Genomic DNA, 20553 nt, shown 5'->3' with positions numbered 1-20553 from the left:
AGCAGGGGTTATTTTAGAAGTGCATCCCACTTACCTTGACTAGGAAGAAGGGTACTTACTTGGACAAGGTAACAACCCGCCAACTAGAGATTCCTATCTCTAACAATAGGTTTGAAAATATGAGTTTTGGGCGTTAATGAAAAAGATTTTTAAAAAGTTTTTTGTCACTGATTCTTTCATACGCCACACAAAACTAAACAATCACCTTTTTAAAATAAACTAAAGACATGGCAAGAAAGCCCAGTAGTGCTAAAATGTAAATGTGATTCTTTATGTTTTCAGAAAAACTGCATTTTGAATCCTAAAACTGTCCTGGGGGACAGTACACGGTCCCACAAGCAATAGCAAAGGACTCAAATGTGCCATATTTTGGTTACAGAGGAAAGCAGATGCCTGATTCCTATGGTCTGCTTTAAGATTACGCTGTGCTACGTTATAAACATTGAACTCACTTGAATCAGTTGAGGTCTGCGTCTCTTTCGCGGATCCCTGTGACAAGCCATCGACATCATCGTCGTCTTCAGCTGAAATAGAAGTTCATGCATTAAAGAAGTGGCTGCAGATGGGAAGCGTAATCCACTACGATACCTTGTGACAGGTTAGATTTGCTACCAGATATGCTGCAATTTTCTCCTAAAATCACCAACATTTAAACTTGTGTTGGAACTTAAATCTTATTTCTAGACAGTGCAGGTTGGGTTTTACATTTATTGCAGATCCCATGTATTAGGCGGAACTGTTCACATTTGCTAAAAGATACACATTAGAGAAGAAAATAAAACAAGATTTGGCAAAGCCAATTGGTCGGACATCGGTTGACAGCCTTTTGGCTTTTTTTGTTTTTGTTTTTTTACAAGTAGATTTGTATTGACATTTTGATATCCGTTCAACATTAACACAACCTAGTCACTACTATTCTATACTCCCTGCAGAGGGGTGCAATGTCTTCCTCTGTCCCCAATGCTATCCCCGCCCGCATCTCTGCTAGTGCTATTTTGTTTTAAAATTCAATAATTTGGTGTCACAACGCATGTTTCACCCGTATGAGGTTTTTTTTGTATAATCTTTACTGACACAGCAACATACAATATTAGTGGGAAACAGGCATGTTAATAGCTGTGTGTAAAATCCCCCAAACTTCACCCCACCCTGACTCTACCCATCTGTACCCAATATGGTTTTTGGAGTGCTACCATGTCACTGGGAAACAACTGAAAGCCTGCATTCATAACTTTATATAGATGATCGTGCCTTCATAATCTCCACAGGTCGCGCACATTATAGCATCACAATGTTGGACCACAAATAGCAACAATCTAGGGTGGTCTAGAATCGGGCAGGGCAAGTAAGTCAGCCAGCATTGAAGCCCGCGCCCATAGACCATCTTCCAGGTTTGTATCCCTCTTACATTTGCACGAATGCCCCTTCTCAGCCACAGCCCACTCAGCCACATCATTCAACCATGCTCGTACCGTGGCGGGAAACAGGGAAAGCCAATGAATAGCGATTCGTCTGTATTGTCAGGACTAACCCTCCTACCAGGACATTCCTAATCAGAAACCCTTTTTTTTTACGGATAGGAATTAGGTCTAAAAGGCATTGCTCGGGACAACCCAATCTGTGGCTGAATTCAGTCGGTTTATCAAGATATGCCAGGACATATCTGAAGCAGTGCTTTAAATGGAAAAAAATAAGTGCAGGTACTCCTTAAATTGAGTTAGGGGCGTGGCTAGTGGGCGGGGTTAGAGGCGGGGTGAGACATGATGATAGAAACACTTCTATTGAGTAGTCATTTTTCCCTTGCATTGCCCTTGACAGTTGTCTCAAACTTTCCATATGTGCAGATTAACAGGTACATATGCTAATAAAGGGTGGTGTGAAGTACTTCTGGGAGCAATGCAAGGAGCTTCTAAACCCTGAATGCAGCCAAGCCATCATCAGTACTTTTAGCCCTTCCAGGCTAAGAATCAGTGTGGACCAGGACAAGAGAGGCTGGCATAGCATCATTTATTAGACGCATTTCTTTTCAAATACCTCCTGGGTGTCTTGATTCCCTTCCTATCTGATTTAGTTTCTCTCTCACACACAAACATACACACAACCAGGCAAACGCACTCAAACCAGCAGACAAATACTCTCTATCAATCTTCACATCTCTAATGTCGCAATCCCTCCCCCACTCACTGCTCTCCCATTTGTATTGATTTCTCTTGCTACCCCGTTCTCTTTACCCCTAAGGTATCCTATAATTCTCTACTATCACTCTTTCTATTTCTAATCTGCCATCTCCGTGCCTCTGTTACTCTTTCCATAGCCGTCTCGATCTCTTCCCCATCTCTGTCTGCACTTACCCCTTCTGTCTCTTTTTTCCCCTTTAAACTCTCCTCTGCTCCTTCTTTCTCTGGCCTCTCACTCTTTACCTTCTTTCACCCCTTTCTCCTTCCTCTTCCCTCGGCAGAAGGCCATACGGCAGGAGAGCTTGCAGTGGCAGACAGTGCGCACTACAGGGTCGTGAGCATATGCAGAGTCCAGTAGGGCAGAGGTTAGGGGAAGAACAATACTGGCCTCTGATGGGCAGGTTACTAGACCTCCTCCCACCTCACCTGGGCTCCAGGCAGGCTGCGTAGGCCATCTCCACCACCTCATCCCTGTCAATGTGCCAGCAGGTGGGCAGGGGTGGCATTGGAATTGCCCGTTGGCCCAAAAAATGTCCCTCCACTCTTCTCTTTATCAGCAAAAATCCTCTTTTGCCACATCTCCTCTCCGACAGCATTGATTCACCACACTCCCTAAATAGGCTGCCACATCCTCACCTTTCCCACCCTCTTAATCCCTTTCTCTGTCACGCATATTCTCCGCTTACCCTTACATCTATTTTTTTTCTTGCACATCCCATCTTTCTCCATTTTTTTACACCTTCCTCCACTTCACAGCATACGCATGACTGACTCCCTTCCTCACTATCGTCACCTTCAGACTTTTCTCAAAACTTTCTTAAAATTAAATTTCCACATCTTTTTTTACTACTTTTCACCCCGTTGTAACGTTCTCCTGTAACCACATCCTCTCTTATCAACTTGCTGTCTGTCTCACACACACTCTACACTGACTTTCTCACATCAGCACCTCACACAAGTTTGCCTACAGACACCTCTCTTAAATCCAACTTTACCTCATTAATCCTTATCAGACACCTCTTCCTCCTGACTCTGAGGCCATAACCTTCCTCAAACTCTTCCTTCTCTCTTTCGTGCAGCTCTATTACTTTTTCGCATCTCCTACTTCTCTCCCTCAGTTTATCAGACACACTCTGTTTCTCATGCTGTCGATCATTTCGGCATGTTTTAAATGATAAATTTACAAACGTACACAGGCGAAAAATCTGTGCTCCACAATTCGATAAAACTGACCTAGTGGCCTTGCTTTTGATGTCAGTTGAGCAAACCAAGCACATGGCTGAAGATTTAAGTAAGTGCAGTGATGACATCAAGCTAAACATGGTTATTTACTTAAAAAAAAGAAATTCATGCCATTTTGAAATTGCTAGACGTGTTTATTCTTCCATTTTAGTTATTAAAGGGTTTAACTTATGCAGTTGGGGCCTTAGGGGTACAGTCTTATCCGGTGCAGCCCAGCCACCTCTTCAGTAAATACCCTCCAGTCAGTTGGACAGGGGTGGGAGCGGATTTGCAGGAGCAAGTGCGTCAGGCCTCAGTGAGAGGCCAAGCGTTTAATGACACGGTCACCTATGCAGGCTCTCTTCCCTCCCACCCATTCAGGCTGCAAACATCACTGTGCCCCTGGCAGCTGATGTTTAATACACTAACAACAATTCGACCCAGCATGGAGGCCTGGCAGGGAGTGGTTGAGGACAATGAGAGCTTCAGGAGCAGAGGCCCTCTTACCTCTGCGGCAGGCCTCCAGCAGGCGCCAAAACTGCAAACATGCTGCGAAATAAACGGGCCACAGCAGGCCCACAGGCACCTCCCCAGTATCTGATCAGAGTACCGGTACTCTCCTTAGCCAATGGAAAAGTGTTGGTACTCTGCTTAGTAAAAATAAGAAGTGCTGGTACTCAGTACCTGTGAGTACCGGCCCATTAAAAGCACTGATCTGAAGCCCGGCATCCCCAATATATGAAGAAAGTCCACCTTCTCCACCTAGCAGCGGGGTCAAGCAGAGGTCCTTTCCGGGTACATTACATGCAACATAGCTGAGGGCAAATATATTTGGTTAATGACACCGTACTGGATCATTTTAAACCTCGCATCAGCTATGGTTTTTTTGCACCACCGCATGCAATGAAGCCCACTTCTTTTCTGTTATTTGTTCTCCCAACACTTCCTGCCATTTATCCTGCACAGCTATCCTTCCATTGGGAACGTCCTCTCCAAGCACCTGTATAGGAAGGAGATTAATCGCCTGCCTCCAGCCATGTTCAAAAACATGACAAGGGTGTTAGACTCCAGTCCAGTAAATGTCCAGTATTTGTACAGCGCAAACAAATACCCGAGGGTGTCAAGGCGCTGGGGGCCGTCAGGAAGATTAAGCAAGCTGTTGCCCAGAGTCACATGGTGGTGGGCTAATCTGCCGCCGGTGCCAGGGATCGAACCGTGAGCCCCCGGGTTCCGGAGTCAGTTGCCCTGGCCGCTGCGAAGATTAATCGCCTGCCTCCAGCCATGTTCAACAACATGACAAGTGTGTCATACGCCGCAAGCAGTGGCCACCATCTTAGTGAACTGCAAGAAATGCCCTTGACTCCGTTGAAATGTCTCCACTGCATCCTGTAGCGTTATAAATCTATTATTTAGGGACAGATCTCAGAGTGTAGTATAGCCACCCGCTCGCGATACATCCAATGCCGTCGTCCTTGATATTTGTAACAAGCACTGGCGTTGCCAATAGGTCTCGCAGTAGAAAAGTTGGAGCTAATGGTTTTGTAAATGACAAAGCCCTTTATGTTTTTAAAATGAAAAACAAAATAAAAGGCATTGTTATTTGCAATTGTAATAGCTCCAACTTTCCTACTGCGAGACCGATTGTCAACGCCAGTGCTTGTTTATCTTGCTTCCGACCTCTTGTTAAGCTCTTTCAGTGCGTTCCAAACGTCCAGGTGAGTAGTTGCTACTACTGTAGTGTAGGTATGGGTAAACGTAGGAGTCACATCTGTTAGTGTTGAGTTTCATTCTTGGTTATGTTCCATACTTTGTGCAGTGGTGTTTTTGCACACTTGTGGGTTAAAGCAGAGGAACGTGGGGATCGGGCCACAAGTAGCATGTACATTTATCTTCGGAGACTTGGGTTCAATATTTGACATGAGATGGTCTTAGTTTCTCTTTTGAGTTTTCTGTGATTGTTGCTTCTCTATCCCGGTTACCAAGTTATCCCCCGAGCTTTAATGTCTGCGCTAAGAAGGAGCCATCCTTTCCTAACTTGTGATGATTAGTGTTCAGGAGATGCACCCTGACCAGTGCTTTATTTTTTGTGAAGTGCAGTAAATCTGCTTTCACCTAGGAATCCCAGAATGGTTTCGAGGTGGTTGTTAAGCTCGAGTTTAACAGGTTGTACACGGACTGCCATGCCAGTATGTTCCTTTAAAATGCGTAATTGCCTTATGATCGTGTCAGAGCCAAGGCCCAGTTGTGATTACTGCAACCTAAGTGCTGCCTGTGAAGGAGTGGGGGCTCGTTTGCAGCACCCGTCTTCTAGACGAAAGTAACCAAAAAAAAATAATCACCTGCCCTCTGCCATGTCGAATGTAATTTGAGAGAGCTCAGCGTTTCCCGGCGGAAAATCTAACTCGGTTTACTATGAGGCTGCTGGGATTGGTTGCCGCGGTTTTCTTACAATTAGAAAAGAAAATCTGTTTGTGTTGAGATTAAATAGCAGGCGCGCCACAAGGGGGCTCAATGCTGCTGCTGCTGCTTGGCCTCTTGTGATCCGCAGGCACAAGGTTGTGCCTGTGTCACCCCGCTGCAATATTGCCCTCGGTCCCAGATTCACTTCGTATTCAATTGCAGACCTTTCGCCAAATTAAAGGGCTTCTCCGGTCCGGCGGTGCTCATTTGTGAACTGTAGAGTAATTTTTTGTATCCATTGCCACTGGCATCACTCTAGTGAGAGGGAAGGAAAAAAAACAAGCAACAAAGAGTGGTTAGGCGAAGGGGTAGGGCAAGCAACAACAATAGTGCAAAAAACAATGCAGAAGGACGGGGCAAGAAACAATGTTTGTACAAGTAATAAAAAGAAGCAGCAGGGACAGGCCAAGCAACAACGTTGGGGGCATTGGTGAGAAGGACAGCACAAGCAACAAAGAGGAAGTAGAGGGTGCAAGCAATAATGTAGGAGGGGGGGTGCAAGCAACAACATGAAGCGGGATAAAAAGGTGGGAGGAGAGGGTCTGCAATATATGCACTGTTGTGGAGTGCTGTAAGTAAAATAAAATATAACTCCAAAAGCAAAAGTAGGGGAAGGACACGAAAAATACACGAAGAGGAAGTAAAGCAGGCACATGCTGAGCAAATGGCAAGCAAAGGGTGGGCTCTAAGTGTCACAAGCGACAGCAAATTTTGGATAACATTAAATAAATGCACGCACGGAGACAAAGTGAAAAAATAATGCGTCACCAACACGTACCTGATAATGCAGAGCGGCCGGGAAACTGAAAGTACGGCCGGCCGGCCAGCCATGATTAATTAGGGGAGGAGAAGCCGCAGAGCGCACGCTGGGCGAAGCCCTTTGATGTGCTGTGCGGCCGTGAATGGGCAGAGGCAACACACAGGCTCGTAGCCACGAGGGCACTATTGTTAGTTGCAGTGGTGAGTTAAGGCGACCACAGAGCTGATCAACAGGATGAAAATGCACCGCCTTTTGGAAAAAAAACAATGCCTGGATTGTTTCTTTCCTCTTGGGTGTTTGCCAGGGTCCGTTCAGCACTTTGAGTCTTTCTGTCAGATGTTGCCGCCCCCAGGCAGGGGTCTTTGATCATGTAATGACCTATAAATTAGACCTGTTTCACCGGGAGGGCATGGGGAGGGGGTCAGCCTTGCCACGGAAGTTGGGGCGAGGGGGGCTAAGGTCTTTGGTCGCACTGTGTACATTTTGCCATGTTTGGTGGGGATTCGCGCCACTGAGTATTTGTGCCCGCTTGTGGACGAGGACTGTCGGGGTCCTGCTGTTCCCCTTGTAGGGGATATTTTCACCTGGCAGAGAGGCACCCCTCGGTGCGTACCACCAAGGAGCGGCACGGTGTGGTTGGCAGATGTACCATGTTTATCTGCATGGGTTCACTCATGTTATTTTCATGTACGTTTGTGTATTTGAGGGGTAGGTGTTGCCTCGGTATCTGTCATGGGGTGGGGGCATGTGTATATACTGGTGCTAATACTGTTTTAATAGATTAATTTACCCACTGTGCCCCCGTATGTGGGGGTGCCTCGATTATTGCCACCGAGTTTCACATGGTGTGTGCACAGCTCTTCTGTTCAGGGCTTTGTTCTGCCCATAATGTATCGAGGCAGCTGGTCCTTGAAGGGTTAAACTTTTGTTCATAGTGCTGTTTTCGCGGAATGTCTTGTGGGATTCCTTTCAACTGCGGCAAGCACTGCTGTTATTTCTGGAGCAGCTCTCGATCCCATGGTCACTTAAAAAAAGATCTGACATACACAACTGCAGCTAGTGTGAACCCGGGAAAGACTTGAGTAGATTTAAAGCATGTGTATGTGAAATACATACCGACCCTGCTGCCGGCATATACCATGGATATATAATGTACTGAAAGTAAAGTATTGCAGATCCATGAGACTCGGGTACTGATACATAAAATATACCCAAGCCTGCTGCTAAGTAATGGCTTAGGAGGTCCTTGTGCAGATTTACATAATAATATACTGAGTTTGCTGCCAGTCCAAGCTTGGGAGAGCCAAGCGACTAGGTGTGATATATGTACACAGGCACGCCGACGCACCTCTGGACACTTGACGGTTCTTTAGGATCTGTGTGCGTGTGCACATATAAAGTACAGGCATATGTTTAGCAAAGGTATGTGCATAGGGTATGATCGTGTGGTATTAATTTTTACGTATATAGCGTAGTTTACCAGGTTGTATGGCGTTGTCTGTATCCGTGTATATATATATGAGGGTGCGTGTATGGGAACGTGATCATAATTCACATGCATGCATTCGACAGAAAAGGAATCGGCTGATGTCTGTAAAAGCAATAATGTAGGAGGGGGGGTGCAAGCAACAACATGGAGCGGGATAAAAAGGTGGGAGGAGAAGGTCTGCAATATATGCGCTGTTGTGGAGTGCTGCAAGTAAAATTAAAAATAACTCCGAAAGCAAAAGTAGGGGAAGGACACGAAAAATACACAAAGAGGAAGTAAAGCAGGCACATGCTGAGCAAATGGCAAGCAAAGGGCGGGCTCTAAGTGTCACAAGCGACAGTAAATTTTGGATAACATTAAATAAATGCACGCATAATGCAGAGCGGCCGGGAAACTGAAAGTACGGCCGGCCTGTGGCCGGCCATGAATAATTAGGGGAGGAGAAGCCGCATAGCGCACGCTGGGAGAAGCCCTTTGATGTGCTGTGCGGCCGTGAATGCGCATGCTTGTTTGGTCACGTGATTCACGTGAACTCAATGAAAACCGCAGCACAAGAAGCCCTTGGTTTGACGAGGGTTTCGAGCACTTGAATTCTTGCTCCGCTCAATGCGCTTGTGCGCATTGATAGGTCGCGAGACCTAAAAAGGGCTGCAGGGACCATAGGGGCATATCTGGTGCATATGGGGCACACCTAATCACTTGCTTCAATGTTCATTCCCTTCCGCTACAGACCTGACTAATCATATAAGGAGCAGTTTTGGGGACTCTCGCCCCCAGCATTAGGAGCTGCTGAAGAGGAGTGTCCAAATAAGTAACCCAAGTAAGCGTTTTCCCCAATTGTCCCCCTCATCAAACCAGTGCACTGCATGTTGTAGCAAGGCTGCAAGATAATAAAGTTCCAGATCGGGTAGTTCCAGTCCCCTCAGTTCCAAGGCCATTTTAGGGTAGACATACGCACTTTTTTCCTCCCAGATGCCCACTGCAATTCAGCTATACGCTTGTCAGGTTCCAGAAAGTACTTTCTGGGAATCCTGTAAAAGGTTTTAATGCACAAGTCTCTCTCCTGTAAAAGGTTTTAATGCACAAGTCCCAGGTGAAAGCCTTGAAGGCATCCCTGCATTTGAAGCAGTTCACTCGTTCTCCTCAAAGTAATTAAGTATCTATCCATGGTATCTGTAAAGGCACAATGTGCACAGTTTCCAGGTGGGTACGGGTGCCAACCATCTTCCCCACTGCACCATCATTTTAAGAGGGATGTTGTACAAAACAGTTCTATGCCGATACACAGTGGATAAGACCTGAGATGCCATGTTTGCATTGCATAAGAATAGATGTATTCTGGTATGCACTTAGTGTACTGGGGTGAAAAACAAATATTCTCTCACATCTGGATGTATGGAGCGCCAAATATTGTGTACCTGACTATGTGCAAGCCAGTCCCTCACAGCTTGCGCCATTCTAGCCACGGCAATCCCTGCATGGGTGGGGCTATCCAGGACAATGTTGTCTACTGAGCTGAAGTCTCCTCCCATATACTCAGCGCTTTCATGTACCAATGGGGTGGTGAGGGGGTAGGGTTGGGGAGGGGATAGACCAGCCAAGAACTGCTTATGGTAGCTATTGGAACATAAAGAGCCACAAGAGTAATTGGTGTCTCATCAAGGCTCTCCTCTACCATCACATATCTATCGTCAGTGTGCACCAATGTATGGGTCGGTGACAGCGGGACTTCCTGTGCCACCCACATAAGGACCACTTCTACAGTAAGTCTATTAAGAGTTGTCAATAATCTTATCCCTCCATTTCTGCTTCAATTTAGCCAGTGTCTTGGCTGTCCTGTGGGTTTCCTGCAGGAAAGCAATGTGTGTATGTCTGTGACTCAGGTAAGAGCATACTAGATGACGTAGTCTAAGAGTAGCCAGCCCCCAGATATTCCAGGTGAAGCGGTTATATGTGGCCAAGTACATAGGAAGGTTAGATGTCACATAGGTTCATAGCTCACATCTCTTTCCTCTGTTTGACCACCCAGGTCTTCGGTTTCATCCACCCACCATACAAACTCATCAACAGGGTGCTGTAAATTCACATAATATAAACTGAGAACTGATTCCTCAAGTCCCTCTTCCTGGTCAGGACAGAAACAAGTCAGCAAACACATACCCAACATAGTAATTAAATACACTATTCCAGTTCGATTGAGGGGCCTCCCAACGAACAGCCAGTGGCAAAGTAACTTTAACTGGCCCGGGCCAGTTATGACATGAGGCCCCCCCCCCCCCGCCACCTGCCTGGTGAGGAGGGACCAGTTCTCGCCAACCCGGACCACAGAGGGGTGGCCACAGCAAGGAGTCAAGCTATCGTACAACAAGTTATATAACATGATCTGCCGTCATTAGAGGCAGCTATGGGTCTAGTCAAGAGTTCTGCTGGGAGAAATGTCCAGGGTCTGGCCCAGCTCCTAGTCAGGACAGTCACCCTCGCTTTTGCGAGGAGATGAAGATTGGCTGCCCAGGTTCATTCTCTTGCTGCCTGCTCATTCGTGGATTTTTTCCTGGGTTTGCTTGCACGGTCTTCATCTGGAGTGCGGTTGCTGCCACCCTGTATCCAACGGTGTGGTTTGGGGTATCGGAGACATTCCCATCAACTCTAGCCATTCCCAGGCGCCTGCTGGTTTTAAAAAAAAAAAGGTGTACAGTCAATGACTCGTAGAGTACAGCAGAGAGTATTTTAGTCCCAAAAACCGCAGTTTCTGTTTAATAGACAAGAAAGATGCCCTTAGTCTTTGCACTTCTGTTGTGTAATCGGGATACATTTTTACTGACCCGCTGTCGATCTGCCCTGGTCTAGTGACCAGGAGGATTTGATCTTGGTCCGATAGTTGAATAGTCAAGCTACCACCAACTGGGGCAGACAGCCTGGTGGAGGAGCCTTGCCTGGGGACCTGTGGGCCTGTTTTATTGAAAAGAAAGTGGATCTCTTACCTCCCAACACCATGTGGAGGATCCAGTCTTCTAAAAAGAGGTCCATATTTCTGCCCTTTGCTCCCTCAGGCAGCCCCACCAGGCGAATGGTGTTTCGTCTTGAATGGACATCTTCCATCTTCCGACTTGGCGTGCAGCTGGGAGACTTCTATTTGTAGTGCCTTGATATGGAATTGAAACTAAGTCAACATGAGCTGTACTACTGCCAATGTGCAATCATTCAATCAAGCCAGAGTTTGGCTTGGTCCGCTCGCAGGAGACCCACATCAATTGCCAGGGCATCTAGCTTGGGCTCACATCCCTGATAGCTTAGAGCAGTTCATCAAAGCATTTCCCTCGCACCTTCTCCACGTGTAGGGAAGCCTCACCTTCCCCTGACAGGTGAGTACTGGAAGGCTGACGAGTATCACCCCTGCTGTCCATGCCTCTGGAAAGCCATTGTTTCCCAATGTTCAAGCTGCGGAGATGAAGGATGGACAAATGTCCACCGGAAGACAGGAGGCCGCAGTGTCCATCAGGTTCAGGAGATCAAAAGTGCCTACGTTGTGTTCAGAGCAGTTTCAGCCTGCCACATGCTCTCTGCAGCTTGGTGTGCCCATCCCAGCCCCATGTGGTGTGCAGTTCCAGATAAAGGCCAGGCGCAAGGTCCCATAGAACAGCAATAAATATAGACAGTGGGCTGCTGCAGCTTGGGACGGGAGCTGGCGCCCAGCACAGTGCCAGATTTGGGCTTAGACTGGTGTGCAAAATGGGTCAGTTCTCTGTCAAGGGTTCCACCAGTGTTCCCCACCATCTATCTAAGAAGGGGGGTATGCAACGTGGGGGTCAGCCTCTCTAAGCCCCAGTTGTCGAGCCAATGTCAGTTTACCCACTGTGTCCACCAGGCATGGGGAGGAAGGTGAGTACCACCAGGCAATGTTCCTGCCCCGCTAAATAAGGGCAGCACTCCAGTGAGGCACTGCAAGCGCAGACGGATCGGACATCGGAAAGTGCAGGATGCCGTAATCTTGAGTTCGGGCCAGTCACGGTCCACAGGCAGGCAGTCACCTTTTCATGAGCACTTTCAGCCAAACTGTGGTGCTGTGATACCGTTTAACATAATCGTTGAGGTGCACCAGAGGCCTTAATAGCGCTGAATGCTGCTACCACAGTACACCAAGCAGGCTGCAGTGTCCGGGCGGCCAGTCTCCGGTTGGGAACCCCTAAAGCTGATCCTACGTCCTCCCCAGAGTAGTCTGAAGAAAGCACGATTGTGCGGCAGAGGTGATGTAGAGTCCATATCCAATCCTGCGAGTAGCCGTCAGAGCATAGACCCTGACCCTAGTGCTGAGCGGATCTTATCTGCCCATCAGTCGATCCTATCCCTCAAGCCTGTCTCCCTCGTCTGCAGGGTCTATGGCGGGCTTGGTACCCCAGGACAGGACGGGGATGAGACAGGATAGTGTCTGGTAGGCTTACAGAGCAGATCTCATGTACTCAGTATCTGTTCAGGTCGCCATCTTGGCCACGCCCCTGCCCCCGCCTTTTCGCTTTTTAAATGTTGATTTGCTTTGCCATGGTTTTTGTAAAACGTTATTGTTGGGGAAGCTTCTGGTCCTTCCCAAAATAAAAATAAATTGGATAAAACAAAAATATTTTGTTAGTCTCAAAAATCACACCGTGCCATATAAGACACTAGAACCAAAAATAATTGCTTTGTGTGTAGGTTTGCCCCTTGTCAAAGGACAGACCTTGCTATTCACAATGAGGTCAGCTAAAGGCTGAAGATGGGGAGACTTATTGCCCCATGCTTTCTGCTGCAGTGGGCAGAAGAAATATTAAATGACACAACACATGAATAGATGAAGAGGGCTGACTGAAAACCCCTATAATTTAACATACTATAGATATAATTGTAGTAGCCAACGTCGGACATAAAAAGAGATATGCTATTGACCTTTCACATTACCCTATATCTGATCATTTTATTTTCTCTGGACAAAGAAGTTGAAGAGTAGTGCTGACAGGCAAACACCAGAAGAGTTCTGAAAGATCACCTCTAAAGAACTGAACATTTCACATATTTTTTTAACTCCTATATATCATACCCTTTTCCAGTACAATGCTTTCATGTACAAAAGTTCACATATTGTACCCATTCAGCAAAAGTTGTTGGATAAATAAAGTAACGCTATTGGTGTGAGGCTGGGAGCCCCAGGGGGATGGCCGGGAATGCCACGGGGGCACCCAGGAACGAGGACCTGCACCGTCTCCAGGGAAACCAGTAAAGAGGTGCATGACAGAAATAAAGTACCCGGAAGATGCCGCGGGAGCGTGGGAGTACGGCGACGGAGAGCAGAGTGATAGAGAACCCCAGCGTGAAAAAGAGGCAAGGACGACTACGGAGGAGGAAGTGGAGGCCGCGGGAGCAGGAAACAGATGCGGGAGAACCGGAGGACGGCAGCAGCCCCAACCACCATGAAGAAGAGGTGTCCCCTGCAGAAGGCGTGCTGGACCAAGCGGCCGCAACCCTGTCAGCGGGTCAAGGCTTCAGGCAAGTCCTCAGGGGAACCGGATGCCGGCTGGGCGGGTGGCTGCATATACAGGCGCTCTTTACAGGGCTGTAGAGCGCAGCGGAGGGAGCATGAGAAAACGAAGGGCAGAGAGCGAGCAGAGAGGGCTTTGTCTCCCCTTTTCCCAGTTTTGCTGGGCCATTTACTTTATTGGATATCTTGTTTTGATATTCATTTTTTATTCACTGCGTGTGAGAAAAAACAGACAGTGTAAGACACCAGCCACACAACAAGCTAGACAGGGCATCAGGATCCTGGGACGTATCTGAAGTAAGAGGCTCCCCACGGCTTGCGAGGCTAATAATCCACCGGGGTGGGTGCAATGACCAGGAGAGAGTGAAGGACAGAAGAGGAGGGAAAGAGAGCGCTGGCAAATAGGGGGCCAAGTGGTAGAAAAGGGACCCCTTATTAATAGCCTCTCTCTTCTTTTCCGAGGGGACGACCACCACCAAGAGACAGAGGGAGCCGGAAAGAAGAGACGACACAGGACCTGAGGCGACAGAGGAAGCCAGAACGGACCAAACCATCTACCCATCCTGAGAACCCCGTACTCATTCCTGTTCTGTCTTAATAAACATAGATTTCCAAAGCTGTGCAGTCGTCCGTGGTCATTGGGCTGGCGTCATGGTGCTTCCAATCTTTAAAAAAAAATAACTTTTTTAACTGAACAGCGCACATCAAATGAGAGCCATGATGCCAACCCTTAAGGAGCAAGAAGCAGTGCATGTTTCTGTTGAGGCTGAAACATGCTCTGCCATGTCTTAACCACTGGCATAATTAGCACATGCCTGGACACAATCAATGTGGTTTGAAGAGCCTGGGCATGTCCTAACCATGCCCTCTCTTACAACAATCCCAGACCGATGAGATTAGAATTTACTGAGAGATGTATTTTTCTATAGACCTAGGGCCTTATTAGGAGTTTGGCGGTAAGAGAACCGCCGTTGTAACGGCATTAGAAAACCCGCCGCCTAGTCGGCGGTCTGCCCGCCATATTATGATGTTTGCGGTTTGGAGAACGAAAAACCGCTGGAGCACTGTCACCACCGCTAGCCCTTTGCAGACTGAGCAACAGCAGTTGGGGTGAAAAGCAGCAGAACAGACAAGTTCACTGACATCGGAACTACGAGTTGGCTGTCTGCTTTGAGACAGCAGAATCGAAGAAATTGGGGTGCATATTCAACCATTTCCTTTTCTTTCCTTCAATCTCCCACGTGGATCCCTTCCTCCAAGTCCCACTGTCACATCAGCATCTTGACGCTGAAGAATAAGACCCTGTTGGCGCCGAAATTCAGGTAAGTCCATTTTGCAGTATGTACCCATTGAATGGACTGGGCACATATGGTCCGAACTCCAGCAATGGGAAAGTAGTGGTAGTACGTATTTTTTCATGTCATGCAAGTGTGTACACTGCTGTCAAAATATATACATCTGCATCGACACATAAGAAAAAATATTCCCTGCCATTAGAAACACTGCTGCTGGGCCAGCGGTGACATCGTAATTCATGGGGCAGGAGATTGCTGTTGCGGCGGTATTCTTGGGACAGCCACACTGGCAGTAAAACAGTAAGACTGCCAAACTCATAATTAGACCCTAACTATTGTTTCTTATACATTTCAGCGGATCACATTTAAGTTTTGCATGTTTAATTATCATTTATTGAAGCATTTAATATAAGCTCATGCATAAAATCAATCAACAGCAACATTTTTTAACAAACTAATATAGCAAAAGTTGAAATTCATACTTCAGTAAATAAAGTTATAGCTACTGCTGAAGGGTTCTTATTCAAACCTTTTTACATTAATTGACTGTGTATTTTACTAATGCATCAACAAGTGAAAATGTCTGGGTGGGGAAACAAAATATAGAGAACAGCACAGCATTGAAAACTCAGACACATTGTGTACAAATATGCAAAACAAAACTATCGTCCTTGCAGGAGCTGGAAGAGCAATTTATTGCAAGTTCGGCGGCTCCAGCTGCTCCAACTCTGATGCCTCCAGATAATGTGCTTTCATGAGCTCCACCCTCAGTGTCTAAGAAAATGTTGAAGCCTGTCAAGGCACCATCTCTTTTTCGGTCTGAACTGACTTTAGCACTAACACAGACGCCACCTACAGAGCTGATTACAGAACTGCTTTTGAAGTCGTCTATGTCAGAGGAAATTGTTTATGTGTGAAGAGAGAAACTTCAAGCAAAATGTTACGATGTTCCCTAGTAGAGCATCTGCCCAGGGTTCAGAGATTTTCCTGAATGAAGGAGATATTTAACTAAGACACCCTCCTAATGCTTGTTAAATTTTATGGCCATTTCGAGTATTAGGATTTGGAGGCTTCTCATGATGATACTCATTCAGGCTTATTCTGAACTTACAAAATAAGAGTGGCCAGGATACTTCACTAAATCCCTCCGGCTCAGCTTCAGAGGAGAATCCTTATGTTTTACTTCAGTATAAAAAGTAGCCAAAGCCTTGGCATTGTCCTTGCCTTTTGTACAGGCAAAGTTTACAATTTTGACTGAGATCTTGAAGGCTTACTGTTCAGAGATGTCCCAATGAGGATCACTTGTTTTCTTTCATAGCTGCATCAGTAAAGTCATGTTTGAGCCCAACAGTTTACAGACAGATACCCAGATGCCATAGGCCTCCTCCAGGTGATCACACTTTTTTTCCTCTCCCCATCACCCGAATGTTTGGTTGTTCAAACACTCTCCTTGAAACAAAAATGGAATGCTTTTGATAAAGAGAGGACGGTACCCAACACAAAGGGCAAAACATCTTTGTATCTGGAAGCCTGGCCTTCTGCACTGCTAATGCCACCTGTTTCCTGATGCAATAGCTTCATTCCTTATGGAAACTTGCAAAACTTACTGAGAACATCTTGCCAGACCATATAGAAAAACTGTTTATATAACAGATCAATTATAAATCAGATGCACCCAAACAGATTCTGAAGTGTGTTCTGCACTCTGAGGACACAGTCAGGTGGTCCACAGACATGGCTGTCATGCCCTATAGGCAGGTTTGGATTTTTTATGCTGGCTTCTCTTGAGATGTTCAAGTCACCTTCATGAACATACCGTTAGATAGTAAGTGTAAGGACTTCAAGGTATTTGTGGAAGCACTGATTGCTGATGTGAGTGTCCTAACAAAAGATATATAAGAATCATCTATGACCAAAGGTTTCAATGGCAGTTTCACATGACCCGGTCTAGCCTGGGACCTACCAGAACTCACAAGCAGAATGCTGGAGGAAAGCATTGAAGGAGTACCCGAAAGTAGTTCGGAAAGCCTGTAAAATTCAGGATGGTCGGCAAATGGAGTAGGCTGCTGACCAGTGAAAGTCTTGAGATCAGGTAAAATGGAATGAGGTCTACACAGAGAAGTTTGTTAGGCATTTGGAGAACTGGAAAAGCAACTAGAAATCTTCACTGCCACTTCTTGTATTCCTCCAGAAGAACCTCCCTTTCCTCAATACTTTGCTCTTGTTGCTGCCGTTCTAATCCGAGGTCCTGCCTGGCCCTTCTGTGCTCCTGCTGACACTGTTCAGAACACCGCAATATTTCATCCCGGCACATACTGTAGTGCATCCCTTTATTATATCATCCACCAATGGAGGAAAAATTATCAATGCATCTTTTTCCTGTTCTCTTCCCAAAAGTTTGCCCCCACAAGAATCTATCCTGGTGCTTCTTGTCATCAAGTAGCAGTGTGGAGAGAAAGACAACGACTCCCTGGAGTACCTTAAAAACCGTAGAGCTACACTGGCACAACTTTGCTGATGGTCTCCCTACTTCAGCCAAAGAACTTTTGATTGGTTCAACAATTACCCTGAAGACAGTATTGTTGGAGGGAATAACCTCAGCACAAAAGTTTGAAGAAGGTTAGGCCCTCTAAGTGAGTCCACCTTTCATAGTTTTCTACCAGGATAAGTTGGACCTTCGCACCTGTCTATCCTTCTTACCACTGGTATTTCTTACTGAGGACCAGGACTCTTTCTAGGTGCGCCTACAGGCACTCCCAGACCTTCCTGTATTTATTTTTCACAGTGCAGTTAGTCAATCAGTGAAAATCTGCTGGCTCAGCCTGGCGGCGTTTCGCTATAATTGAATATTTATTTGCAACACTGGTCTTGGGACAAAAATGTAACAGAAAGTTATTGAGGGAAGTGGACTTGCCTCTCCTAGGCTCTAGCTACACTCTGCCATGGCCCCAAACATGTTATCTGCTGGGCTCCCCTTCATTAGCTTATTTCAGGCTGAACTGACCAGCTCTGACCTGTCGCTGTTAGCAGACCATTATTTGAACCTCCAGTGTATGAGGAATCTTCAAGCTCCATGTGCAGGAAGTGTGAGTGTGCACTTTGCAATGCTACCTGCCAACTTTATCCAAAAGGGACCAAATAATATTTCCCTTTGACGTCCTCCTGGACTTGAGCTAGGAAAAAAGTAAAGCTGCAACTGTAGTAAAAAGCAGGGGCTGGAGAGTTGATCACAGATCCAGCTTGGGTGAGAGGGAGAGTCTTTTGGCACATGTGTCCATTTTGGGGTGGGCACGAGTAACTGTTGGGAGTTGATGAGGCCTCGACTGGCGATTCATGTTGCCAGGCACTAAACCGGTGCACTCTTTGTTTCATGGCTGGCTGAATGTCTCACCTGTCACAGTGAGGGCTCAGTTTTCATGGTATTCTGCTTTTTTTTGGTGTCTATCCCCCTTTTACCTCATGCTGCAAGTCTGCAGTCACTTGACATCTACCCCTGCTTTGTGGGAACTGCCTCTGATCTTTCAGTGAACTTCCTATGCTTTTTGAGTTGTAGCTGGGGTGTAGAACTGTCTGTGGGATCTCTCCGCCAAGTTATCGGCAGCCCATCAGTCTCCTCCTTTGCTTCTCTGGGTGCACTACTGACTCTCGACCCTACCCCACCCCCATCATGCAAGGGGGGCTGAAAATGATGGGATGCGTGATCTCTGTAGGGTATCAGGGATTCTTAAATACCCCAGCATTGTGGTTACTGAACCTTGTTCAAGACCTTATCAGTCTGTGTGGTCTCCGGTTCGACACCTCTGTGATTCGAGGGCATAAGAAGGAAGAGAATGTGGCCTGCGAGTCTCTTCCCTTTCTTTTCCTTCACCTCTCGCCTCTTGTCCTGCCTCCCCTTCTCTTCTGCCCTCAGCAATAGATTGGGCATCCACATCTCCTTCTATCTGACCTCCTTGTAAGAAGTTAGGAGTGAGTGTCATCCGGTTATTACTGTTACTATTGTCACACTTGCGGGAAATTCAGTATAATTGTGAATGGGTGGGTGTGACTCTTGTGGAATAACTCCGAAGCCTTGTTCTTGCATGATGCTTTCTGCTGCAGTAATTGTATTGTATTACGATTAAGGCTCCCAATTTTCAATTTTTAATGATTTTTACAAATACAGACAGAAAACAGTGTGTTTAAAGTCTGAATTTATTTTTAAAGGCCGAAAAATACAGATTATTGGGCTTCTTGTGAGTTACTTTTTATGTGGTCTCTCATGAATTCCAGGCAAACAGCTGAGCAGATATACAATATGGGCCGTTAAAAAAACAGAAGATGAGATTACTTAAATACAAGCATATGTCAACATATATATGTGGTATTATGCCAATATTTACCTGTGGGTGTATTGTTTGGTTACATTTGCCTGCTTATTTGCTAAAACATGACAGGCGCCAAAGTAAGAGTGCATGTTCATCAGTTAAATAAATGTGGAAATATACGATTTTACAACTTCATTTATTTTTATGACAAAGTAAATATGGATAAATACGGCTAAGATGAGCAAAAAATAATTTTGGATAAATGCAGACAGCCATGTTGAAAAGATAAATACCATAAAAACGGAAGCCCTAATTGAGATGTACATTATAATTTCCAACCCCTTGCAAAGCCCAACACACTGTAATAATGGGGGCTACAATTGTTCGGCTGGGTGTTGTTAGGCATCAATTTATTTATTGGCCTGCATGTAGAGGATCACACTACCAACATTCCGTTTCTTTGGATAGCACGTGTTCTCTCACATTCTTATGTAGTCGAACGAAACAAGGCAAGCATCTTCTTGGCTAGTTACACGTTTTTATGTCGCGCATGCGCAGTCTCTTCGAGACTTGCTGGTATTCACTCTGTGGGCTTACAGCCCGCCCATTGCCTGCCACACTCAGAGCTAAGAGTCATACCCTACACGCTTTCTAGCTAGATCAACTTGGCCATCCATATTCAATATTCCATGCCATCACCTTTACTAAGGACAGAGAGGCTGCTTCCTTTCCCACACATTGTATCATCAGGGGACAGTCCAAGGAGGGAAAATAAACCTCCTTCATGTATAGGGTCCATCCTGGGTCACCAAGTAACACACTCCCTCTTTGCCGACACTGCACTCTGACTCCACTGTGCTGTTTCATGACAAACATTACCAGCTGCATCTAATTTATGGTTCAGTATGCTCATCGCCCTGTCCTTCCACAACCAATGCTCCTTACTCATATCTACCTCTCCTTCTCTCTGCCCTCACTCTTTCAATTCCCCTTTCTCTATGCCCTTAATTTCACTCTCGCCCACCTCTGTCATCCCTCACCTTGCCCTTTCCTCCTGCTGTTCTCTTACATGTACCTTTCTTGTCTCCTCTTCCCTTTCCACCCTTCTGATCTACTGTTTTACTTTTTCTCACCTGCAGATCTTTTCTCCGTCCTCACACAGTTGCTTATATGAGCTTTCTCCTTTACTTATCTACTTTCCCTCCTTTCCCCGTGTCATATTCACCTCACATTGCACCCCCTTCTTTCATAACCCCTCACTCGTTTTCTCATTTCTTGTCTCTAATCTATTCCTCCTCCATATCCCTAACCTCCTCTCCATTGTTTCCACATTTTTAACTC

The 20553-nt window shown here is 46.1% G+C and overlaps 1 protein-coding gene across 1 annotated transcript in view; it reads right to left on the bottom strand.

The window, feature by feature from the left end:
* Positions 1 to 20553, bottom strand: part of DGKQ (diacylglycerol kinase theta) — a 1232715-nt gene that overhangs the window by 406818 nt on the left and 805344 nt on the right. Inside the window, exon 7 of the mRNA XM_086961841.1 lies at positions 453 to 524. Within this exon, the coding sequence (XP_086817967.1) occupies positions 453 to 524 (72 nt within the window). The remainder of the gene's footprint in view (positions 1 to 452; positions 525 to 20553) is intronic.

Source organism: Lissotriton vulgaris, chromosome 3_1, assembly GCF_964263255.1.
Source record: "Lissotriton vulgaris chromosome 3_1, aLisVul1.2, whole genome shotgun sequence".
NCBI classification, from domain to species: Eukaryota; Metazoa; Chordata; class Amphibia; order Caudata; family Salamandridae; genus Lissotriton; species Lissotriton vulgaris.
Note: the sequence above shows the minus strand (reverse complement) of the source record. Positions and strands in the feature narration are given on the sequence as shown.